General features: G+C 40.4%; 1 protein-coding gene across 2 annotated transcripts in view; it reads right to left on the bottom strand.

Moving 5' to 3' along the window:
- GALNT10 (polypeptide N-acetylgalactosaminyltransferase 10) overlaps positions 1–18,825 on the bottom strand; it is an 87,945-nt gene that overhangs the window by 25,175 nt on the left and 43,945 nt on the right. Inside the window, exons 2-4 of one of the 2 annotated variants that reach the window (XM_059825358.1) lie at positions 17,955–18,057; positions 16,949–17,087; positions 12,633–12,799 (exon numbers count right to left, since the gene is read on the bottom strand). In XM_059825358.1, coding sequence (XP_059681341.1) covers positions 12,633–12,799; positions 16,949–17,087; positions 17,955–18,057 — 409 coding nt within the window. The remainder of the gene's footprint in view (positions 1–12,632; positions 12,800–16,948; positions 17,088–17,954; positions 18,058–18,825) is intronic. The other variant, XM_059825359.1, reaches the window with a different exon arrangement.

Genomic DNA, 18,825 nt, shown 5'->3' with positions numbered 1-18,825 from the left:
TTAAGCACCTTTTGTTCATTAGGAGCAGTGAAGCCAACCTGTGGTGTGTGCATCAGTTCTGAAGTCTTGCGTACTGACTCCCTGGTCAACCCACAATACAGATTTTTTCCCCCTGTGCCATAACCCATCTTTCCCAGGGGGAACAGTCATTCTCATTAGTTTACTCTTCTCCCTTCCCATTTCATTAAATATGTATCAAGATTAAAGCACCCACTTGGGTTTTTTCTTCTTCTGTTGACTACATTTGATCTAAAGAGGTGATTTTGTGACTCAGTCATTTCCTTGTTGATTGCTTTTAACAGAGAGACTGTTTTGCTGACATACAAACTAGATAGCTGCAGTTTTTGGCCTATGTAGCCTTTGCAGCAGCTGAAACAGGAGTTAACTCCTTGCAGCACACTTAATATTCAGCCCAAATTTGATGTAGCCATGGTGACTAGCAGGAAGGGCATTACTGCCCCAAGTACTGCCTTCAACCCAGAGAATCTGTGCCCTCACCTTAAGGCCAAGTGAGTGGTTTTGATTATCAAATTGTTTAACCAAGGGAATGTCTGCACTCCTGCTCAATGCTAACACACTTCTACTAAATTGATACACATTGTATGGGCAGGTGAAAACACTGAACCAAGCCACCATACCAATGGCATCACCACTTCCAGCAGTCCAAGGCTAATATACAGACCACACACTGGTTCAGGAGCCTGCAAATTTATACTCCACTTTCTGTAGTAGAGTTAAAAATTGTGAGAGACCAGATTGGTCTTTAACTGCCTTTAATCTACATCATCAACTGCTTTCTGAGCACTGGAGAGACAAGCAAGGGTGCAAAAGCATTTCACAACTTTGCTCACAGGACAGAACAAACCCAATTAAACATGACTCTTCTGCAACCCACAGGCTTCAGAACAGAGCGGGTGCACAGGGTTTGAGTCAGAACAAACTGCTGTGCTAGAGGGGTTAGCTGATATACACCCGGTGAGCACGTCGGAATACATTCACTGTTGATAGCGATGTACTGGATAGGATATCACAACATGAACCTAAAGCCTACGACCGACAGCAAGAACAAAACCTGCCACCAGTTGGAGAGATGCAGGCAGATGAGGTGTTAAGACATTTCATGCTGAAATGTTTTGGAACGTATCAAAGCTGTGAGATTAAAGCCTTAAAAGTCACTGAGTTTTGCTGGGGAAAAAAAGGCAAAAAAACCCCCACAACCCAAAACAAACCAGTCCTCAGAGATTCAGCTTTGCCTTTATCAGCAGTATTCATGTACAAAGAACTTCTTGGCCTGAAAGTATTTGCTCTGTGCAAAACAACAAAAAAGGGAAGATTCTAGAAAAAGCACAAGAATTAACAGAAAATTCTACTCCAGACTTTTGTCTTGTTAGAGAATATGCCATTAGGTCCAACATGTAACCCACTTGAAAGTTGCTTTGATTTGGTAGGAATGCATCCCTTTGGAGTCCAAAGGCTTTGATCTCAAGTGTCTAAGTGAGGAAGAATAACTGTGAAGCCTAAAATTGATAGCACCGACCTATAAAATTTTTGCTTTGGGGTTGCAGCCAAACGAAATATAGGAAAACTAATGATAATCCTTCATTCCTGCAATAACGCTCATACATTAATAACCACGAATGACAAAGCAAAAACATGTTTGTCTTATAGTCTGTATGTCAGAGAACAGAAAACAAAGTATTTGGCAAACAAAAAAATCACCAATACAGCTGCAGGAAAAATACAGACACATGTGACTTGTAGTAACAAACTCTGTCATGTCAGAAGTGTATTTTACAAACTCACACTTTACTGTTTTCTTCTAGACCTCTTCGCCATCAGTTCTCCCAATGCTCTTACTTTATTGGCAAGAAATACAACTATTACAGTAAGTTACTGACATCTGCCCAAAAGGTCAATAAATTTATTGAATCCTGAAGCACAAATCCAGGACTGTTCACAGCTGTGCTAATACCAAAACTAAAACATCTCATGGACAATACTGTTGCCACCTGACGCATTCATTTTAGCTGGATGACAGAGGGGAGAGGGTAGTACCGATAGCTGAAGGTACCTCGCTTTTAAGTCTTAAGCCTTGGCTTCCACTGTTCAGCATGGTAAACCTCCATGTTCCAGTGGAGACTTCAATGCATACTTAGCTTATGGGTAATAGGCAACAGAGGTCCTCATGACATTTATGAATAGATGCTATATTGAGAGAGTGAGTGTGGCATTTCTTTACTAAGAAAATATCACTGCAATTAAAACTATATAGAAAAGGAATGTGGTTTAGATTATCTGCTTTTAGTTTTAAATTGTGGCAGCATTACCTTCCAGTTTTCTCAAAGTGAAGAAATTTCCACCTTTATCAAAGTCCCTATGTAGGAACAGCTGCTTTGTCAATACCACCCAAAATGCATAGTTAAATAGCAGAAACTATGATTACCAATAATAGACATCATATATGAGTACTGGCAGAGAGTGTTTGAATCACATTTCTAATTAACTTCTACAGAGAAGCAGCTGTAAAGCATTAAAATGCTGATTTGCACTGCAGCTGGCAGATATCTAGATTTTTGACTGCTAGCAGATGAGGACATGTACCTCAAGGTGAGGAGAATAAAATTAAAGCTGTTTTCCTGCGAACTTCCACTAATAGAAGCTACATGCATAGGGTTTCTTAGTAGCAAGCAACACAGCTAGATTCATTTAATGAGCTGTAATGGAAGCTCTGCTCCTCAATTTTTATTTTTTTTTTTAAACTTTAGTTTGCCAGACATCCTTCACTACACAATAATTAGCTTCAAAAGAGGTCATAGTAACTGGACCTTTTTAAGCCACCTCATCTCCTTTCTAGAAGAATCCTTCAGCCGTAGCAACTGCTCTTAAAGTAATAAATACAAGATGATGAAAAGTAAACTGGTTAGTTAATTTAGGCTGTCACAAAAAAAAGCTGAAGTAAACAACTACAATGGGCCCTCAGGTCCCTTAAAACACTAGAGAATATATTTTTAATACTCTCCAGCCATTGCCTAATGAACAATGCAGGTTTTAGATATCCCTTTATGAAGGATATACACAAGTACAGAAGTGGTGTTTAAAGATACATTAAAAATGAACACTAAAAAAAGGAAAACAAAGTGAATCCCATCCACATGTCAGTATGAATTGATCCAAAGCAAGGTCTGTCACTAACGGTTATCTGAAGTACCCCATGTCCACAAGCCTCAGACAGAAATGGAGAATAACAAATTACTCTCTTTTCAAAAACTAAAATTGGACATCTGCATCAGGTTTTATTTTATTGCTGCACTCCATTTGGTGCTCACTACCAAACAGAGTATTGGTCAGTTCACAAATTCACTCCTACACCACTACAAATGCTCTGCTGTGCTACCTGTAAGTCACACTGGAGTTTGGGTAACAAACATCACATCTAGTCTGTGGGTCACAACCACTTAAATGACTTGGAAGCCTATTTCACTTTGTAATACTTGTGCCACTAGCAGTATCAGTGATACTCACCAAAGCCAAGTCACTTTCTACATGGAAAAATGACATCACTATTGGTTTCCATCAGGAGCATTTTAATAGTGAAATTCTTAGAACTTGTCTGTAGCCTGAGAACCACTCACTGTGACTTTATGCACTTGGTAGTGTTAAACCACAAGACAAATGACCAGGCCCACAAACTGAGCCTGAGATTTAATGAGATACAAACATCAAAATGGGTATGTTTCATGGCAGAGAATTTCATTCTAAAGAAAGTAAAACGTACACTTGTTTTCTCAGACTTCCCAGTCTCTCCACCTCGAAGAAACAACCTTCTCCCACTTACCCAAGGGGAGATCTCACTGACAACTTACTTCAAAGCCTTTATTTATGAAAGTCTAAACAGACCTGAGATGGTCTGCAATGGATTCTAACAGCAAGGAAAAAACACCTATTTATTCTATTTCTTAATTTACAAAAATAATCTTTTTCTCAGTTGTTTGAGACAATAGCTACAGGAGACCTTGAATGCAACATTTAAGAAAAGGTTGTGGAAAAGCATAGTTTCTTAAGAAAAGCTTGGCTTTTCTTTTTTTTTAATATATTAAGGTAAAAAGCTTTAAAAAAATCACATTCAAAATTCAGTAAGAAAGATTGTCACCGCTTTGTCCTAAGCACAGTCACTCCATATTCAGAGATGTACTAACCAGATGCACTTTAGGGTATTTGGGGGGGGGGGGGGGGGGGGAGACTTTTACAATGCATGTGTCTAAAGATGAAAAGATAATCTCTTTAGCTGCATAAATCCTTTACTGTTCCATTTAAAGATGAAAAAGAAAAGGGTTTAATACTTGAATTCTATTTCAGATACTAAGAACATGATTTCTTTCAATTAGAGCCTGGCAGATGTGGTTAATAGAACAGAGTTGTATTTGCTACATACCTGATGCTGCACCAAATGACACATTAATCACCCTTTGCCTTCTCCCTTCAGTACACTACTTAGTGACTTCTGCCCTTCAGACCAAATTATGCTGCACATGGTTCAGCCAAGTAGCCTTACCCACATTTTTTTTTTCCATTCAGATTATCCCATATGGCTACCTCCAGAATTACTTGTACTGCAATATAAAGAGAGACTTAAAAAGTCATGGGGATTTATCTTTAAAGGGGAAAAAGGGGATTTGGCTGTGGCTCCCTCTGACACTCGGAACGGATGGGCTCTGAGACACCCCCCTGCATTCAAGCAAGCTACAGGGTGGAGAGAGCACAACGGTGCAAAGCAAAGGAAGCTGACCGGCCCTACATGAGGGGAGAGGGCAAACGAAGGGGAAGAAGTTGGTTAAAACTAAGGGCTAAGATAACACTGCTTGGAGAAAACACTCCTTGGACTCCTTTATTAAAAGGCCTAAAAGCCTCTTGCTGTCATTTAAAGATGAGCAGTGGCCACATGCTAGAGTCTGGGCTCATAATGCTCTGCTGTCTCCCAAACGTCAAAGAGCAGCTCTAATTCTTATTGCACAAAGTCCTGCTGAAAACACACAACTAAGAAAAAAGTGAGTAAAAGCGAGGAAAGAATAAGAAAAATTAAAAATGGTTGAACAAGTAAATATTTTCAGGACTCCTAAATAGATATAATTTTCATGAATTAAAATAAGGCTCAAGGAAACAGGGTAGTTGGAAGAAAGATGAAGCTGAAATCTGGAACCTCCCTAACGACCCCCCAAGGGAAAAAGAGATCCCATACACCTTGCTTATAACAAAGTTTTCTCCTTGAAATCAAATGTAGCCAAGTATGCATGCCGCTTGGATAACCACACCCTAAAATATATTGTGTTTAATCTAAAAGCCAGAAGGCTGACTTTGCAAATGTCATCGGCATATTGGGTTGAATATATTCAAGTACTTCAGCTGAAACTATTACTGCCTCCCAGTCACAGGTGCAGATTTTGACTGGTTACTGTAAGAAGGATGTTCAGTTTTCATGTATTGCCACCATACAGACATACAATACTGTAAAGCAGACAGCCCAGCTGGGTTAACACTTCCAGAACAATCCTGATGTTTGGAGACTGCAGTATTTTCAGTGCTGCCACGTTCAACTTTATTACTGTATCAACATAGCGCTTTGCATATAATGTGTGCTTTAGAGATGACTGATGATGCGGTTCTCATTCTTCAACATGGGACAACACTTGTTCTAAAACACTGTCATTTATACAAAAGTAGTCTTAAAAATGTGTAAGAACAGGCTGTCAGTCAATATGCAAATAACTGAGCGCTGAAATGTGACTTTTATATGAAATTTAAGCACTTAACCACAATCACCGATTTCTGTCAAGCTAGGCCATAAAATAAGATATACCCTAAGTACTTCCGAATCACCTGTGTGGCATGTACATTTTCCTCTCCGCACATAGCTAGCCCCAAGTACGTGGCAAGATGTTTCTTTTAAATGACGTTCAGCAATTAAGTCACAGCCTTCTAGCACACAGTAAGTTTACAATGTCTTGAATAATTTAAAATTTTCGATTGCTGCAAAGGGTGAAAAGGTAAAAACCCTACCAGGTTTTACATTAAAGGAAAGGCTGAAAAATACATGATGTCCATTTGTTCCAGATAAACACACAAATGCAAACAATTAGTTTAAGTTTTAGAAGTATTAGTGTTCCCTAGATAGTTATACTTTTTGGTGACTCAACAAGGGAACTAGGGCATCGGGGCATACAGGATGCTTGTGCAGCCCATTTTATTAGGGCCACCCTTCTGATACCTTTTGTAGGTAGGAATGAGGGAATCCAAATGTATCTTGACTTTCAACACTGCCTCCCCATAAAACCCTTGTGGACAAACTGATGAAATCTGGGCTAGATAAGCAGATAGTGAGGTGGACAGAAAACTAGCTGAGCTCTAAGGGTTGTAATCAGCAGCACAAAGCTGAGCTGGAGGCCTGGACCGTCACTAGCTGTGCACCCCAGGGGCCAATATCAGGGCTAATACCATTGCACATCTTTATTCAAGACCCGGGTGATGGGACTGAGAGCACCATTTGAGGGTTTGCAGATGATACAAGCCTGGGAGGCATGGCTGACATGCCACTCAGAGGGACTTTGACAGGCAAGGGAAACGAACCTCCTCATGAAGTTTAACAAAGGGAAATGCATATTCCTGCAGCTGGGGAGGAGTAACCCCATGCACCTGTACTGACTGGGGACCCAGCAGCTGGAAAGGAGCTTTGCAGAAGAGGACCTGGGATTCCTTGGGCACAGCTTGAAGTACATGAAATACTACTTAAACATAAGATTTTTTTTTTTTTTTTCAAAACTAAGTCACTGTAAGAGTGACTGAACAGCAAAACAGGTTCCCCAGAGACATTATGGAGTCCCATCCTTGGAGATTTTCAAAACTTGAGTGAATAAGATCTCAAGAAACCTGCTGTAGCTGAGCAGAGGGGTTGGGCTAGATGATCTCTAGACATCCTTTCCAACCTCAACTATTTGTGATTCTGTATGTGTTCCAGTCCAGCCTCACTACAAGAAGGACACTGAGATGCTGGAGCGTGTCCAGAGAAGGGCGACAAAGCTGGTGAGGGGTCTGGAGCACAAGTCTGATGAGGAGCGGCTGAGGGAACTGGGGTTGTTCAGTCTGGAGAAGAGGAGGCTGAGGGGAGACCTCATCGCTCTCTACAACTACCTGAAAGGGGGTTGCAGAGAGGTGGGTGTTGGTCTCTTCTCCCAAGTGACAAGTGATAGGACAAGAGGAAATGGCCTCAAGTTGCACCAGGGGAGGTTTGGATTGGATTATTAGGAAAAACTTCTTCACTGAAAGGGTTGTCAGGCATTGGAGCAGGCTGCCCAGGGAGGTGGTTGAGTCACCATCACTGGAGGCTTTTAAAAGATGTGTGGATGAGGCACATGGTTTAGTGGTGGGCTTAGCAGTGTTAGGTTTACAGCTGGACTTGATGATCTTAAAGGTCTTTTTCAAGGTAAATGATTCTTTGAAAGAGATCTCTTCTCCGTAACAGACAGAAGAGAGGAGAGTTTGACTTCGGCCTTTCACACAGTAGTATTACATACAGCAGTGGAACATGAAGTACAGAGCTACTAAAGATGTATCAGGTGAAAAGCAAAGAACATTTAGACAAGCGTCCTGCAAAGAGAAGATGTGCCATCCTCTGCCCTCTGTTCCTTCAGCTTAAGGCTGTTCATTTATTTTGCAAGAGACAGAGGACAGCTTTATGTTTGTTCATGCAAACTTAGAGATGGCTTATACAGCAGAGGTGTCCACCAGCTATAAGAATTAGATGGAGAACAACAATTCCTTTTGTACAAGGCAGACAATAGATGAACAGCTAAATTTCTCACCATAGCCAGATTCAGATTGTAGGTCTAGGGACTGAAGCAGACCCTGAAGAATCACGAGCTGCCTGTCTGTTATTCGTTGCCTGCTATAAATAATAAAATGCCATCAGAGCCAATACAAAACCTGCAGTGTTACAAACTGACCTGCATTTCAACTTCTCTTCCCCTCCTCTCATTTCTGTATCATGGAACCCACTTACCACTCAGCAGCATTGTAATTAAATAATCAAAAAGCAAACAAATTCCACATCTGACAGTCCCCAGGAGAAAACTGATATACATGAAAAAAGCATTTTAGTTTACTTAGGGCCATTCTAGTAACAACAGGCTCAGAGGGATATAATTAGCACCCTGCAAGACAGCATATGAAAAGGCTTAATTTAACTGAGATCAGAACTAAAGAATAGCTATAGAAATTAAAAGTGAAACCACAAATCCACACAGGACTGCCACAGCTAAGCGTTTTTATGATCAGGAATTCTAAAGTCGTAATTCACGTGTATTGCATTCTGATTTCCACTTATCCAGAAGGGTAGGCATTATTTTGGACCACCCTGAAATAGCTGCAGTTAATCCAAGGAGGTCAGTCTGTGGGTCTTCAGCAGTTCTCAGTTGCATGCAGGAAGAGGCAGACAACACCAGGCAGGTTAATTCTTATTCTCCAAGTGTGCTGAATGGGTGCCTCCCTCTTCAGTATAACCTATATTCTTCTGCACATTAAATCCCTACAGTTGTTTTGAAATGCTTATGATCAGGAGAATAAAGTCCCTATATCACAGACATCCCAACTAAGTTTGTGAGGAAAAAAAGCATCAGCTATCATAGTCTTACTGGGAAAGTGACACTGATGCTAGGGACTATTAGAGAAAGCAGACAATAGCCCTACAATATTTACTCTGTTGCGACCAACGGCACATGCTGGAAAGCAGCTTTTTTTAAGCTAACTCAACCTAACAAGGGAATCCCCCACAAAGAAAGATTCAAGTGTAGAAAAGACAGCTGCTGGAGGTGACATGGACCACAGCTCAAGGCAAACTGGATGCTACCACTGTACTGCATTAGACTGATCCTACCGACACAGGTAGCCTTTCCCACAGCACTTTGGCCGATGTGGAATCCACCGCTAAATTTGTTTGAAGGCTAGATTTTGATCATTTGCATTATACTACAAGCATGCAAAAAACAAAATTCCAGCCAGCAAGTTGTTCCAGCACATTTCAATTTTTCACATACAAAGCAAAGGAAACATTTCAGAAATACAACTTGTAAAGCTTTTGCTGCTCACTGTTAAGATTTGCTGTCATCAGGACAGCCTTTTTTGGTTGAAAAATGTTTATTGCTAAAGGTCACAGAATTGTCTCTCTCAAACAAATTAAGAAACAAACGGCTGTTGACACTTCCAGATGATGAGTCGTCTGTCCAAGAGCTCCAATAATGCAAAGCAACACAGCTGCCTCTCAGGTATGCTGCAGACCACAGCAGCTACCAACTAACCCAGAAATCTGTCTTCACTCTCCTATCACTTTGTTAGCCAACTTCTCAACCCCCTTTGTAGTCACACCAAAAAATTCCTTACTCCCAAGCTTCAAAACAGATGAAAAACATATGAAAGTAACATCTGTCAGGAAAAACACTGATGTGTGCAACAGCCAGGTTTCCATACTTACTATTTCTATTATTAGCAAAGTCCTCTTTACTTCATGTGAAGCAAAAATGTATGATACACACATATCAAAGAGGCTGATGGATTGGCACTAACACCATCGCCTACAGAAACCAGTGCAATAGCTGAAAAAAAGAGTATTGCTGACAGAACCTCAAGGGCAGCTCGGCAAAGCCCAGGATGTTTAACTCCAACACAGATCAGTATACAAGAAATGCTAGCACGAGGGATATGGTCTCCTTACCAGGAAAGCCAAGTTCTTGAAGGTTAGTCTTTTTAAAGAGTTATGAAAGTGCTAGAGGTCTGTTTAGACAACCCTCAAGTGAAAGGCCATCATGAAGTAAAGCAGAGTATATCCAATATTTTATCTTGTCAGAGTAACCTCTCGATAAAAAAAATTAATAGATTTTTATTGAGCGATTATCCTTTTCATCTTTTGCTTTTCACTGGAGTTTATGATGACTATTTACTGATCTCTTTGGGGAAGAAGCTGACATTTACTGTTCATACTATGCCTCTCTGATCTCAGATGTGGCCTCTACTATCACTATGTCCAACAATGATTCTATAATTTTAGAAGAAAGATGCTGTTACAAATTTGTGGGACTAGCATTTGAAACAGAAGCACAACATCCCACCTTGCAGACAATGCAGAAGACTAATCATTTATGATTTTTCAAAGAAAATCAAGAACTCTCTCCTCATTCTTTTTACTGCTCAGCAGTTCTGTGGCACAGGGGTGATGAACATCAGCTCGGACACAGGGTTTTTACCACCTGCCCAATTTAACAATGAGAAACAGATAACCAGAGCAGTGGCCTAACAGTCCAAATCCAAGAATGTACCAAACATATAACATGTGGAGTAAAAGTTTTCCTGGAGCCTCCTCTCCTCCCTGCAGTTCAGTTCGAGGTGTTAGATTACCAATTCTCAGGTATTGGGTTGAAGTGGGGTTTTTTTGTTTTTTTTTTTTTTGTTTTTTTAAGATACATACAATGGATAAATTAAAACCAGAAATTTGTAAACAGCAGCCTTTCAAGTCAAGATCTGTGTTTAGGACTTAACAGCCTCCTGAAGACTAAGGATCTATTTAAACCCAGGGAGGGATATGGAAGCCAACCCCAGCGTGGTTAAGGAAGAACGCTGACTGCTGGAAAAGGAGCAGCAGCCAGCAGGAAATGTCACAGTACAGATACAGAACTGACAGCAGTGAAGGAAAAATGTTTCATCCTAACCAGTAATTGTCCCAACATGCATAGATCAACTGAGCTAGAGGAAAACACTTTTTTTTTTAAAAAAAGGTCTTTATTAGCACTCTCTTTGCCTGTGTGTTGTTCTCTTCCCTTGACAGTTTAGCTCACTGTCCAACAGCAGTGTCTTTAATATTAATCTATAAATAGAGGCTGCACACAAATTAATCTCAGCTACTTCTTGCAACCTTTGCATGAAAGATGGATGACTGACAGAGAAGAGCTTGCATCTTATCACAGGCAGGTAGAAGAAAGCAAGAGTGAGCTGGACAAACAACACGTGTACAGACTGACAAGAAGCAGGGGTGGGAAAGCCAGGAGTGCTCTCTTTCGCCTGGTCAGAAAGGCACATGTAGAGAACAAGGAAAATAGATCTACAGGAAACCAGATTTCATTACTTCCACTTCTCTCAAAAGAAACTTGTTTGTACAATTCAGCTGTGGTTACAGCATGAGCTTGTCTAATTTGCTTCTAGACTGAGCAGCAATAAAGAGACCTTGTTGGGAGGGTGGTGGTTTTTTTTTTTTTCTTCCTCCCCAGCTTAGTCTGAAATCCTCTAAAGAAATACTTATTTCATATAACATTGATTTGTTCCAACCAGCATGCCTTGCTTGCAAACAAATTAGAGACATACTTTAGAACAAATATTGTAGCTGTTGGGTAGTGCTTATTTGAAAGTCAGTATAGGTCAGAACAGTAAATACTCATGAGCTTGTTTCCAAGCTCATTTTAGGAGCTTCCTATGTGTCAGAATTTTGGAGGTGTATCCTTTGGTATCTGTGTAGAGAGCTCTCTTCCCCCAGTTGAGTAATTTCAGTGGCAGGACTCTTGAACTCTGCAGCTCATAAAGCAAAATAGAGTTAAAATTACTAAGACTGTTTAAATAGAGTTGCTAGATCGTATCATAACCCCTTAAAGTCATTGTACCCTCTTCAACACAGGAGAACACCAGCTACTTCAGAGGACTTGCCATGTGATCTTTCTAGCTATGCAATGTGTACAAGATAGAGGCATACATGCCTCCTTCACTTGATTGCCTTTTCCACTGTACCGAGGGTGCAAAGTACAAGACGTAAAGTTCAGCTTAATTTATATCACATAGCATTTAAATGGTTCAGAGAAAAAGATCCCTTGCCTTTCTGCTACAGAACAAGTAAATTCAGCAACTACATCTACACATTGCTGCTGCAATTACAAGTGTTGTTCCATTTGTGGTGATGCGTTATGCCAGCGACTACAGGTCTTTGCATGTAGCACTTAAACCCAATCCCAAATGACTACTCCTGGCAATGCAGTACAAAATAAAGAGTGTAGTTGCAAGCAAGTCATCAAGCGAGAGCAGTCAAAGTTTTGGATGTCGCAGATTTACTTTTCAGGAGCACAAAATTCAGGAGAAAAGTAAGCCATATCATAGGCAGTCCAAGGTGGAAGCCTTTTATCAAGGCTTCTTTTATCATTTTCTGTGTCTAGAAAATATAAATGCAGAATGTGAGGAGTGAGCTATTCCCCCTCTCCTTTTTTTTTTGGTATTCCAAGTGTCAAACATTTAACCCTGGGGTTAAATGTTAAGGGCTACACAGGCCCTTAGCAGAATATTAAAACCAGCTTCCCTGTTTATTCACATTGTCTAAAACACAGGACAGCCCATGCCATCAGCAGCTAAACCAGCACAAACTGGGTATGGAACATGAATTTTTTGCTAGACTTTTGGCCTTTCAAATGTACTGGAGCAAGGTTCACCTGAGCTCTGCTGCTGGCAAGTAAAAAACCTCAAGTCATTACACACATATTTGCAAGTTCATTGATCCCTTAGGTAGGTAAGCATAGGTAGGTAAAATAGGTGGAGATGTAACATCCAAATGATCATACCTCTGTCACTGAAGTCATCCACCAGCACTATCTCTGCTATCAACTCAGGAGGGGAGCGGTTTAGGACACTGTGCACTGTCCGGAGGAGAGAGGACCATCCTTCGTTGTGGAACGGTATTATCACGCTAGTGTTCGGAAGCTTCTCCAGGTACAGCTTATTCTTGCAGCTGTATACAGATAGAGTAACATTAAAAGGTGGTGCTAAAAAACACCAGCACTTTCATATTAATTACCATCAAGTAACTTAGTTCATCCTTTACTCCTGAAATTGATGCAAAGTGCCTGAAAAAAACCAACCCAACTTTCAGGCCTTATCAAGCCAGTGTTGACCTGATCTAGTCTACCTGGACAAAAAAATTTCCATATGAAGTGAGGACTGTTAAGGGCCAGCAACACAGAAAGTCAGAGGGATCTATTAGGTGCTGAAGTGCTTTTAAAGGAAACTCCAGTTATAGCTTAAGATATAATGTTTCCAAAATACTTGTTTTTCCTGTCCTTATACCTCAAAGATCAATAGGAAGAGTAATTTCTACAAGTTGTTTCAGAAGTTGAATGCATCTCTTCTAGGCACTATCAGTATATTGGCTTAGCTCACTTATTGCCCATTTTCAGAGAAGCAAACCACTCTAATCACATGTTTAGCTGTCACCCAAGTTTTTTAAACAAAATGTGCAGGAAGTAAGGATGTTGTATGACAACATCTTCCCTAAACAGTCCCTGAAGTTCAAGACATTATGAACAATAGACAGAAGAGATAGGGTAACTGCATGGTAAGAACTGCTCAACAAACAAACCCACCTCTCTCAGTAACAGATCAACCTCCAACCTCTACCAAAGGCTTCCTTTGTCATGCTGGACAGATTATTCAAACCACACTTTTCCTAAGCAATCGATCTCATGTTCCCCATTTTTCAGCAGGTCTAATTTGACACCTGGGATCAGTTCTGCAGACAGAAGTGAAGGAAGTTGGGCTTTGAACACAAAGCAATGCAGAACTTGGATAAGGCTGGAGAGTCAGCTCTGCAGAGTCCCCATATGGACCCCTTGAATTTGGGGGTATTTCTCCACAGCATTAATCATCTTGATTTTGAAATAGGGGTAACACTCCCTTGCCTCGTGGGAGTGTTTTCAAGGTAGCTTCACGAAGAAAATTCAAACTGCAACAATAAGTGCAGTGTTTGTTTTCCTGCAGGTGTGGCCCTAATAGCAGAGTTTGAAAATTGTTAAACAGGTAAGATCTAAAGCCATACAACGAACAATTGTTGTTAAAAAATACCCAGCAGCTGTTCGCTAGGAGAGAAAAATCTATTACATTCCCAGAACCCCACATGTCCAGTACAAAACAGACAGAGATGGCTACGTGAATAGAGATTTTTAGAATATATTAATGACATTGCCAGCAGGGCAAGCTGCCCTCTTTCCACTAACAGGGGAGGGAGGTCATACTCTGCTCCCTGCCCTGCCACAGCACTGGACCTCTTGCATAGCCTGCCCCAGAGCCGATATGCAGACTCCCTCCTGCCAGGCACTTGTCTAGGCTTTCACTACGTGCACAATGCAGTGCATGCACACAGGTAATTCCCTCCTTGTTCCCTGAAGGGCAGACAGGAATGAAAGCGGCTCTGGCAGTGGCTTTTTTTTTCCCCTTGTACCTTTCCCTGGGAATGAAGAAGGATGCACCTATGTTATACAAGCTCAATAAATTTGTGATTACAGGAAGTGGCTGTGGTGCCTGCGTGAAAGGACAGTAGCTTATTCTGGGTCTAATGAATTGCCTTGGAGTGCTGCCAAGGGCTTGCAGGCTATGGCTGCAATGCACAGATGCAAGATGCAAAATAAAGCTGCATAGACAGCTTTCATCCAGCCCTTGGCATTGTAATCTTAACCTTCTTCCGAGATAGCTACTAGCTATAATTCTCTTCCAATATGAAACGAGAGCCCCCAAATCTCTAACTTCTTAAACTACAATTCTCATTTTCTGACTAACTTTAACAAGTGGCAAACTTTAGCTATTAAGTTTAACCATCAAGCATGGAGAGAAATTGTTTCCCTGCAGCTACCACATCTACAATTGCTTTACAAGACCTGCAAAATTAGTATTTAATATTAAAAAACCCAGAAGCACTTAAAGGAAATGTTAGCAGGGGGAGACATGACTGTTGAAACAAACAGCTGTATGTGTGCACCAGGTAGATCCAGTACACACCCTCCCCCAGCCCCTTGATTCCCACGATTAACAGAAAGCAGAGGTGACACGCTATTTGGTACATCAAGGTCCACACAAAACATCTCAGAAGTGAGCAAACACATTGGCTGCTTCTTTGTCCTTCCCCACTCAGGCCAGCTGTTGGGGAGAATCCCAGCTGTGACCCCAAACCTAGGTAAAGGACAGGACAGATGCTTCACTTTTCCCCAGTTCACCTTCTCGTTACACTCCCTGCTGCCTGCGGGCACATCTCCAAACGACAAAGTCTCTCTTAGCTCTTACTGTATGGAAAAGGCTAGGTAAAGTAAGTGCTCTAAAACATAGCTCCCTTCTTTCTAGAGTGCTCTTTATGGACTTCGTCTCAGCCTAACTTTGTTATAAATTGCCCTCATCAAGCTCCCAAATAACACAAGCCATACCATTTCAAGTATATCTTTTTTAGTGGACCCAGGGAACGCACAACAGACCTTTTCAGTCGTGAATTCCTTTACTGCAAATCTCCATTATACGTCACCCCACTCCCTGCCCAGCTAATCCTAGCATCCATTATATACATGCTGTTTATCCTCTCCTTGAGGTCTCCACAATTATAACTCGCTACATTGGGGGAAAGGATGTGTCAAGCAACAAGCAAACCAGCTGCAGCGGCATCATTAATCACAGCTTAAGTTGTTGGTGACCCAGACACTTCACTTATTAATTTTAACCAGGGACTGGAGTTAGAAGTTTCACACTTTAAAAAAATTTAGCAGAATTAGCAATGAGGAGTCAGCAACTTTGGGAAACAATGGTGACTGTGAGGTAATACATGAAACCCTCAGATGAGGAAATACTGGCATTGTGTGATGTTTAAATTCTCAGAGCCCATGGCAGCCCCTGTAAATGGAGGCCAAGTATAATTTAGGTTAGCAAACTCAAACTGTATTTCCTAGAACTTGAGTATGGGCTGATGAACAAGCATCTTCAGTTACCTGATTTATCTCTATGTTTAAACATTTCAGCTGCATGCCTAAAATATTTATGGAGCTATATTCACTACTCTGGTTTATGAGTTTATTGAGAAAGGGTGTCAAGCCAGTGTATTTGATTAGTTTGCTGTGACAGCTGAAGAGGTGATCTCTCAGATGTGCAACTAACAAATTACAAAACCTGACTTCTGGAAATTGTATCTCATGAATAAAGTAGATATTGAATTCAGATTCACTAAATTTTGATAAAAACGGCTTTACACAAAACAAGCTTCTGTTCAAATGTCTAACAATGCTTTAAGAACCACACAAACAGTACTGAAAAACCTCTCAGCTTTGTATAAACAAAGGTTAAGTCCTAACTGAAGCACTTTTGCTAATGAAAAACTCCTTCTGGCTTGCACAAAATCCAGTTTGACACCATCCTAAGGGATAACGTCCAAAAATAGATGAACTCAAAAGCCAGTATTCAATTGGAGCTAGTTTCTACTCAAACCCTGATGAGGTTTTTATGAGGAATATGTCTAAGAAACTAACCCATACATCAGTAGGATTTCTGATAAAACTCTTCATACATAGTTGAGTGGAGCTACTCAAATCTTGTTCTGCTCCTGAGCATTTCATGGTCATTTCAAGCTAGTGGCCAACATAACAACTGGACAGAGTGCTTAGTGACAAAGTCATCACCTGATGACATTTCGGGCACTTGTCAACCGAGTCAGACATTTACATCAGTTTCCAGTACAGAAAGAAATAGCTCCACCTTATTAGTTACTAAAAGTCATTCGTTATGTCAGTGGGCTCAGGAACTGAACTGTCAACTTGCGAGAGGTGAAGGAAGTAGCCATCGCTGGGTTAAGTTCAAGATCTCTTCTGCGCAGGGCTGCAAGTTTTTGGTAATTTTAAGTCTTTTAGAATCAAAAAGGGATTTTTTCCCCCAGATCTGGTCTCCTCTATTTCCCGTTGCAATTACTATACACTGGCCTTTATTAAGAAGACAGCAGGACCCAGCTGTGAAAGGACTGTATTTGATGAACAAAGGTACAAGAGTCCATAATAAAAAACAAAGAGCATGCTCCTGCAGATGTGGTAATCTGGAGCTTGTAAACTTTCACTCATAGGAACACAGACTATATACTCACTTTGGATGTCTGATGTCTGGAAGGGAACGATTCAGAGAAATTTTATCACTCACAAAGATATTAAAGCCATTTTCCCTGTATGCCTGGTCCACTCGCTCTGCATCAGTCATTGGGTAAGGTTTTCCCTGTTCTCCATTTCCTATAGACAGACAGAAAGTAAACATGCATCATTACTACTAATTGGTGTTTAACTGGCCAGAAACTAATCCATATATCAAAAGAAGAGCAGTCATCTTACAGCACTTTGAAAATTCCTTCATCAGTTCTGTGCTCTATATCATACATAGCACTGGGTCAACCATGTCAACCTAACAATTTTATTTCATAAGCAGTTCTGCTACAAACCACTCAGCCGTGCAAATAGTACAAGTTAAAAGTCTTCCTTCTAACATCAGAAACAGATGAAGGGGCTACAGCAATGCTGGGAGGATCTTTAGAATCATTTTTGTTTCACTGCAGGAAGAATACATATGGTTTGAATACCTCATCACTGTTGCTTTTTTCAGCACAGGTGGATATGTATATTTAACAACCTGAGCTCTTGCACAGAGGAGGTAGAGCCCTTGCAGACACACCAGTGTAAAGCTGTGACATTCAAAATGGGCCCTTTTATGCGATGCAAGACAAAACCCAGAATTATGGAATAAAACTCGCATGAATGTTACAGTCTAGAACATTTTTCTTATCCCTCTTCTTCCTTTCTGGATCTCCCATTTTTGGGAAAGGTACAGGCACACATTTTTCGGTTAAGTTTTTTAAAAATCAATACTGCACTTACCCTAAAAATACCAAGATGTAACCAACATATTTTCACCTCAAAACGGTTATTGTGGAATTGGGGGAAAAGGCTTTAACTGGGATTAACACACAATAACTGTTGCATCATGTCAAGAACATCCTCTTGACCCTGAAGTTGAACATGCTGTTCTGCACTCAGCCTACCAAATAAAAAAATCAAACTAAATTACAATCTCTATTGAAACATTTTTATAGTAATCTTACATACCTACACGTTCAGAGTCTCTCCTTATAGCTTCTTTGTTATGCCAGTCCTTTTTCCTTTGTCCATCACCAAAGTAAGGGTCTTTCTTTTGCCTCACATATGATGCCTTTTAAACAAAAGATTGTATATATTAAATACACAACATGTGAAACCTTTCCTTAACAGCCTCCCCTTCCTGTAAGAGCTGATTAAACATCTTCCTTAAGGTAAGACCATCACAAGCAAGTAGTTTTTACCCTGAAAGTGGTGAGGGAGGAAGCAAGTTTTGCTTGCCTCAGAACAGTACTTTATCTATAGCTGCTAAGTGATATTTTTTTCAGGGCAACATCATGCATGCAGACCAGTATGCTTAATCAGGAAATCTATTAAAAACTCCCATTTTAATTTTGAAAACATCCAATACATCTTACATCCTATTTAATTAACAATAAAGCTGTAATGGGAGACCTATTGCAAGATCATTATTAATGAGCACACTACTATACCTGAATAAAATCAAAATAAGATTTAAAAGGTCATTTATTAAGACTCTTGCTGCTCAACTTAAAAGCAAATTTTACACAAGGCATGAGCTTGCACTGAACCCAATTAGAGCTCCTCTTTTCATGATGTTGTTCCTGAAATTCAAAAGCAATAGGTGCTTTGGGAACAAGTTAGCAAATGAAAGATGGGGTGAATTCAGGATCAAAGGGACTATGCTGTGTGGAAAGAAAACCATGATACATCTCAAACACTGACATCCCCAAAATCCAAGGGAAATATATATTTATATAGAAATAAAAATATTTAAGTAGGTTTTAGGGTCAAGAAGATAACATCTCTGAGAATGATTTTTCAATTATGTTGTAATACGCTGGTAGAGTACAAATGCAAG

Source organism: Gavia stellata, chromosome 16 (assembly GCF_030936135.1).
Source record: "Gavia stellata isolate bGavSte3 chromosome 16, bGavSte3.hap2, whole genome shotgun sequence".
Taxonomy (NCBI): Eukaryota; Metazoa; Chordata; class Aves; order Gaviiformes; family Gaviidae; genus Gavia; species Gavia stellata.
Note: the sequence above shows the minus strand (reverse complement) of the source record. Positions and strands in the feature narration are given on the sequence as shown.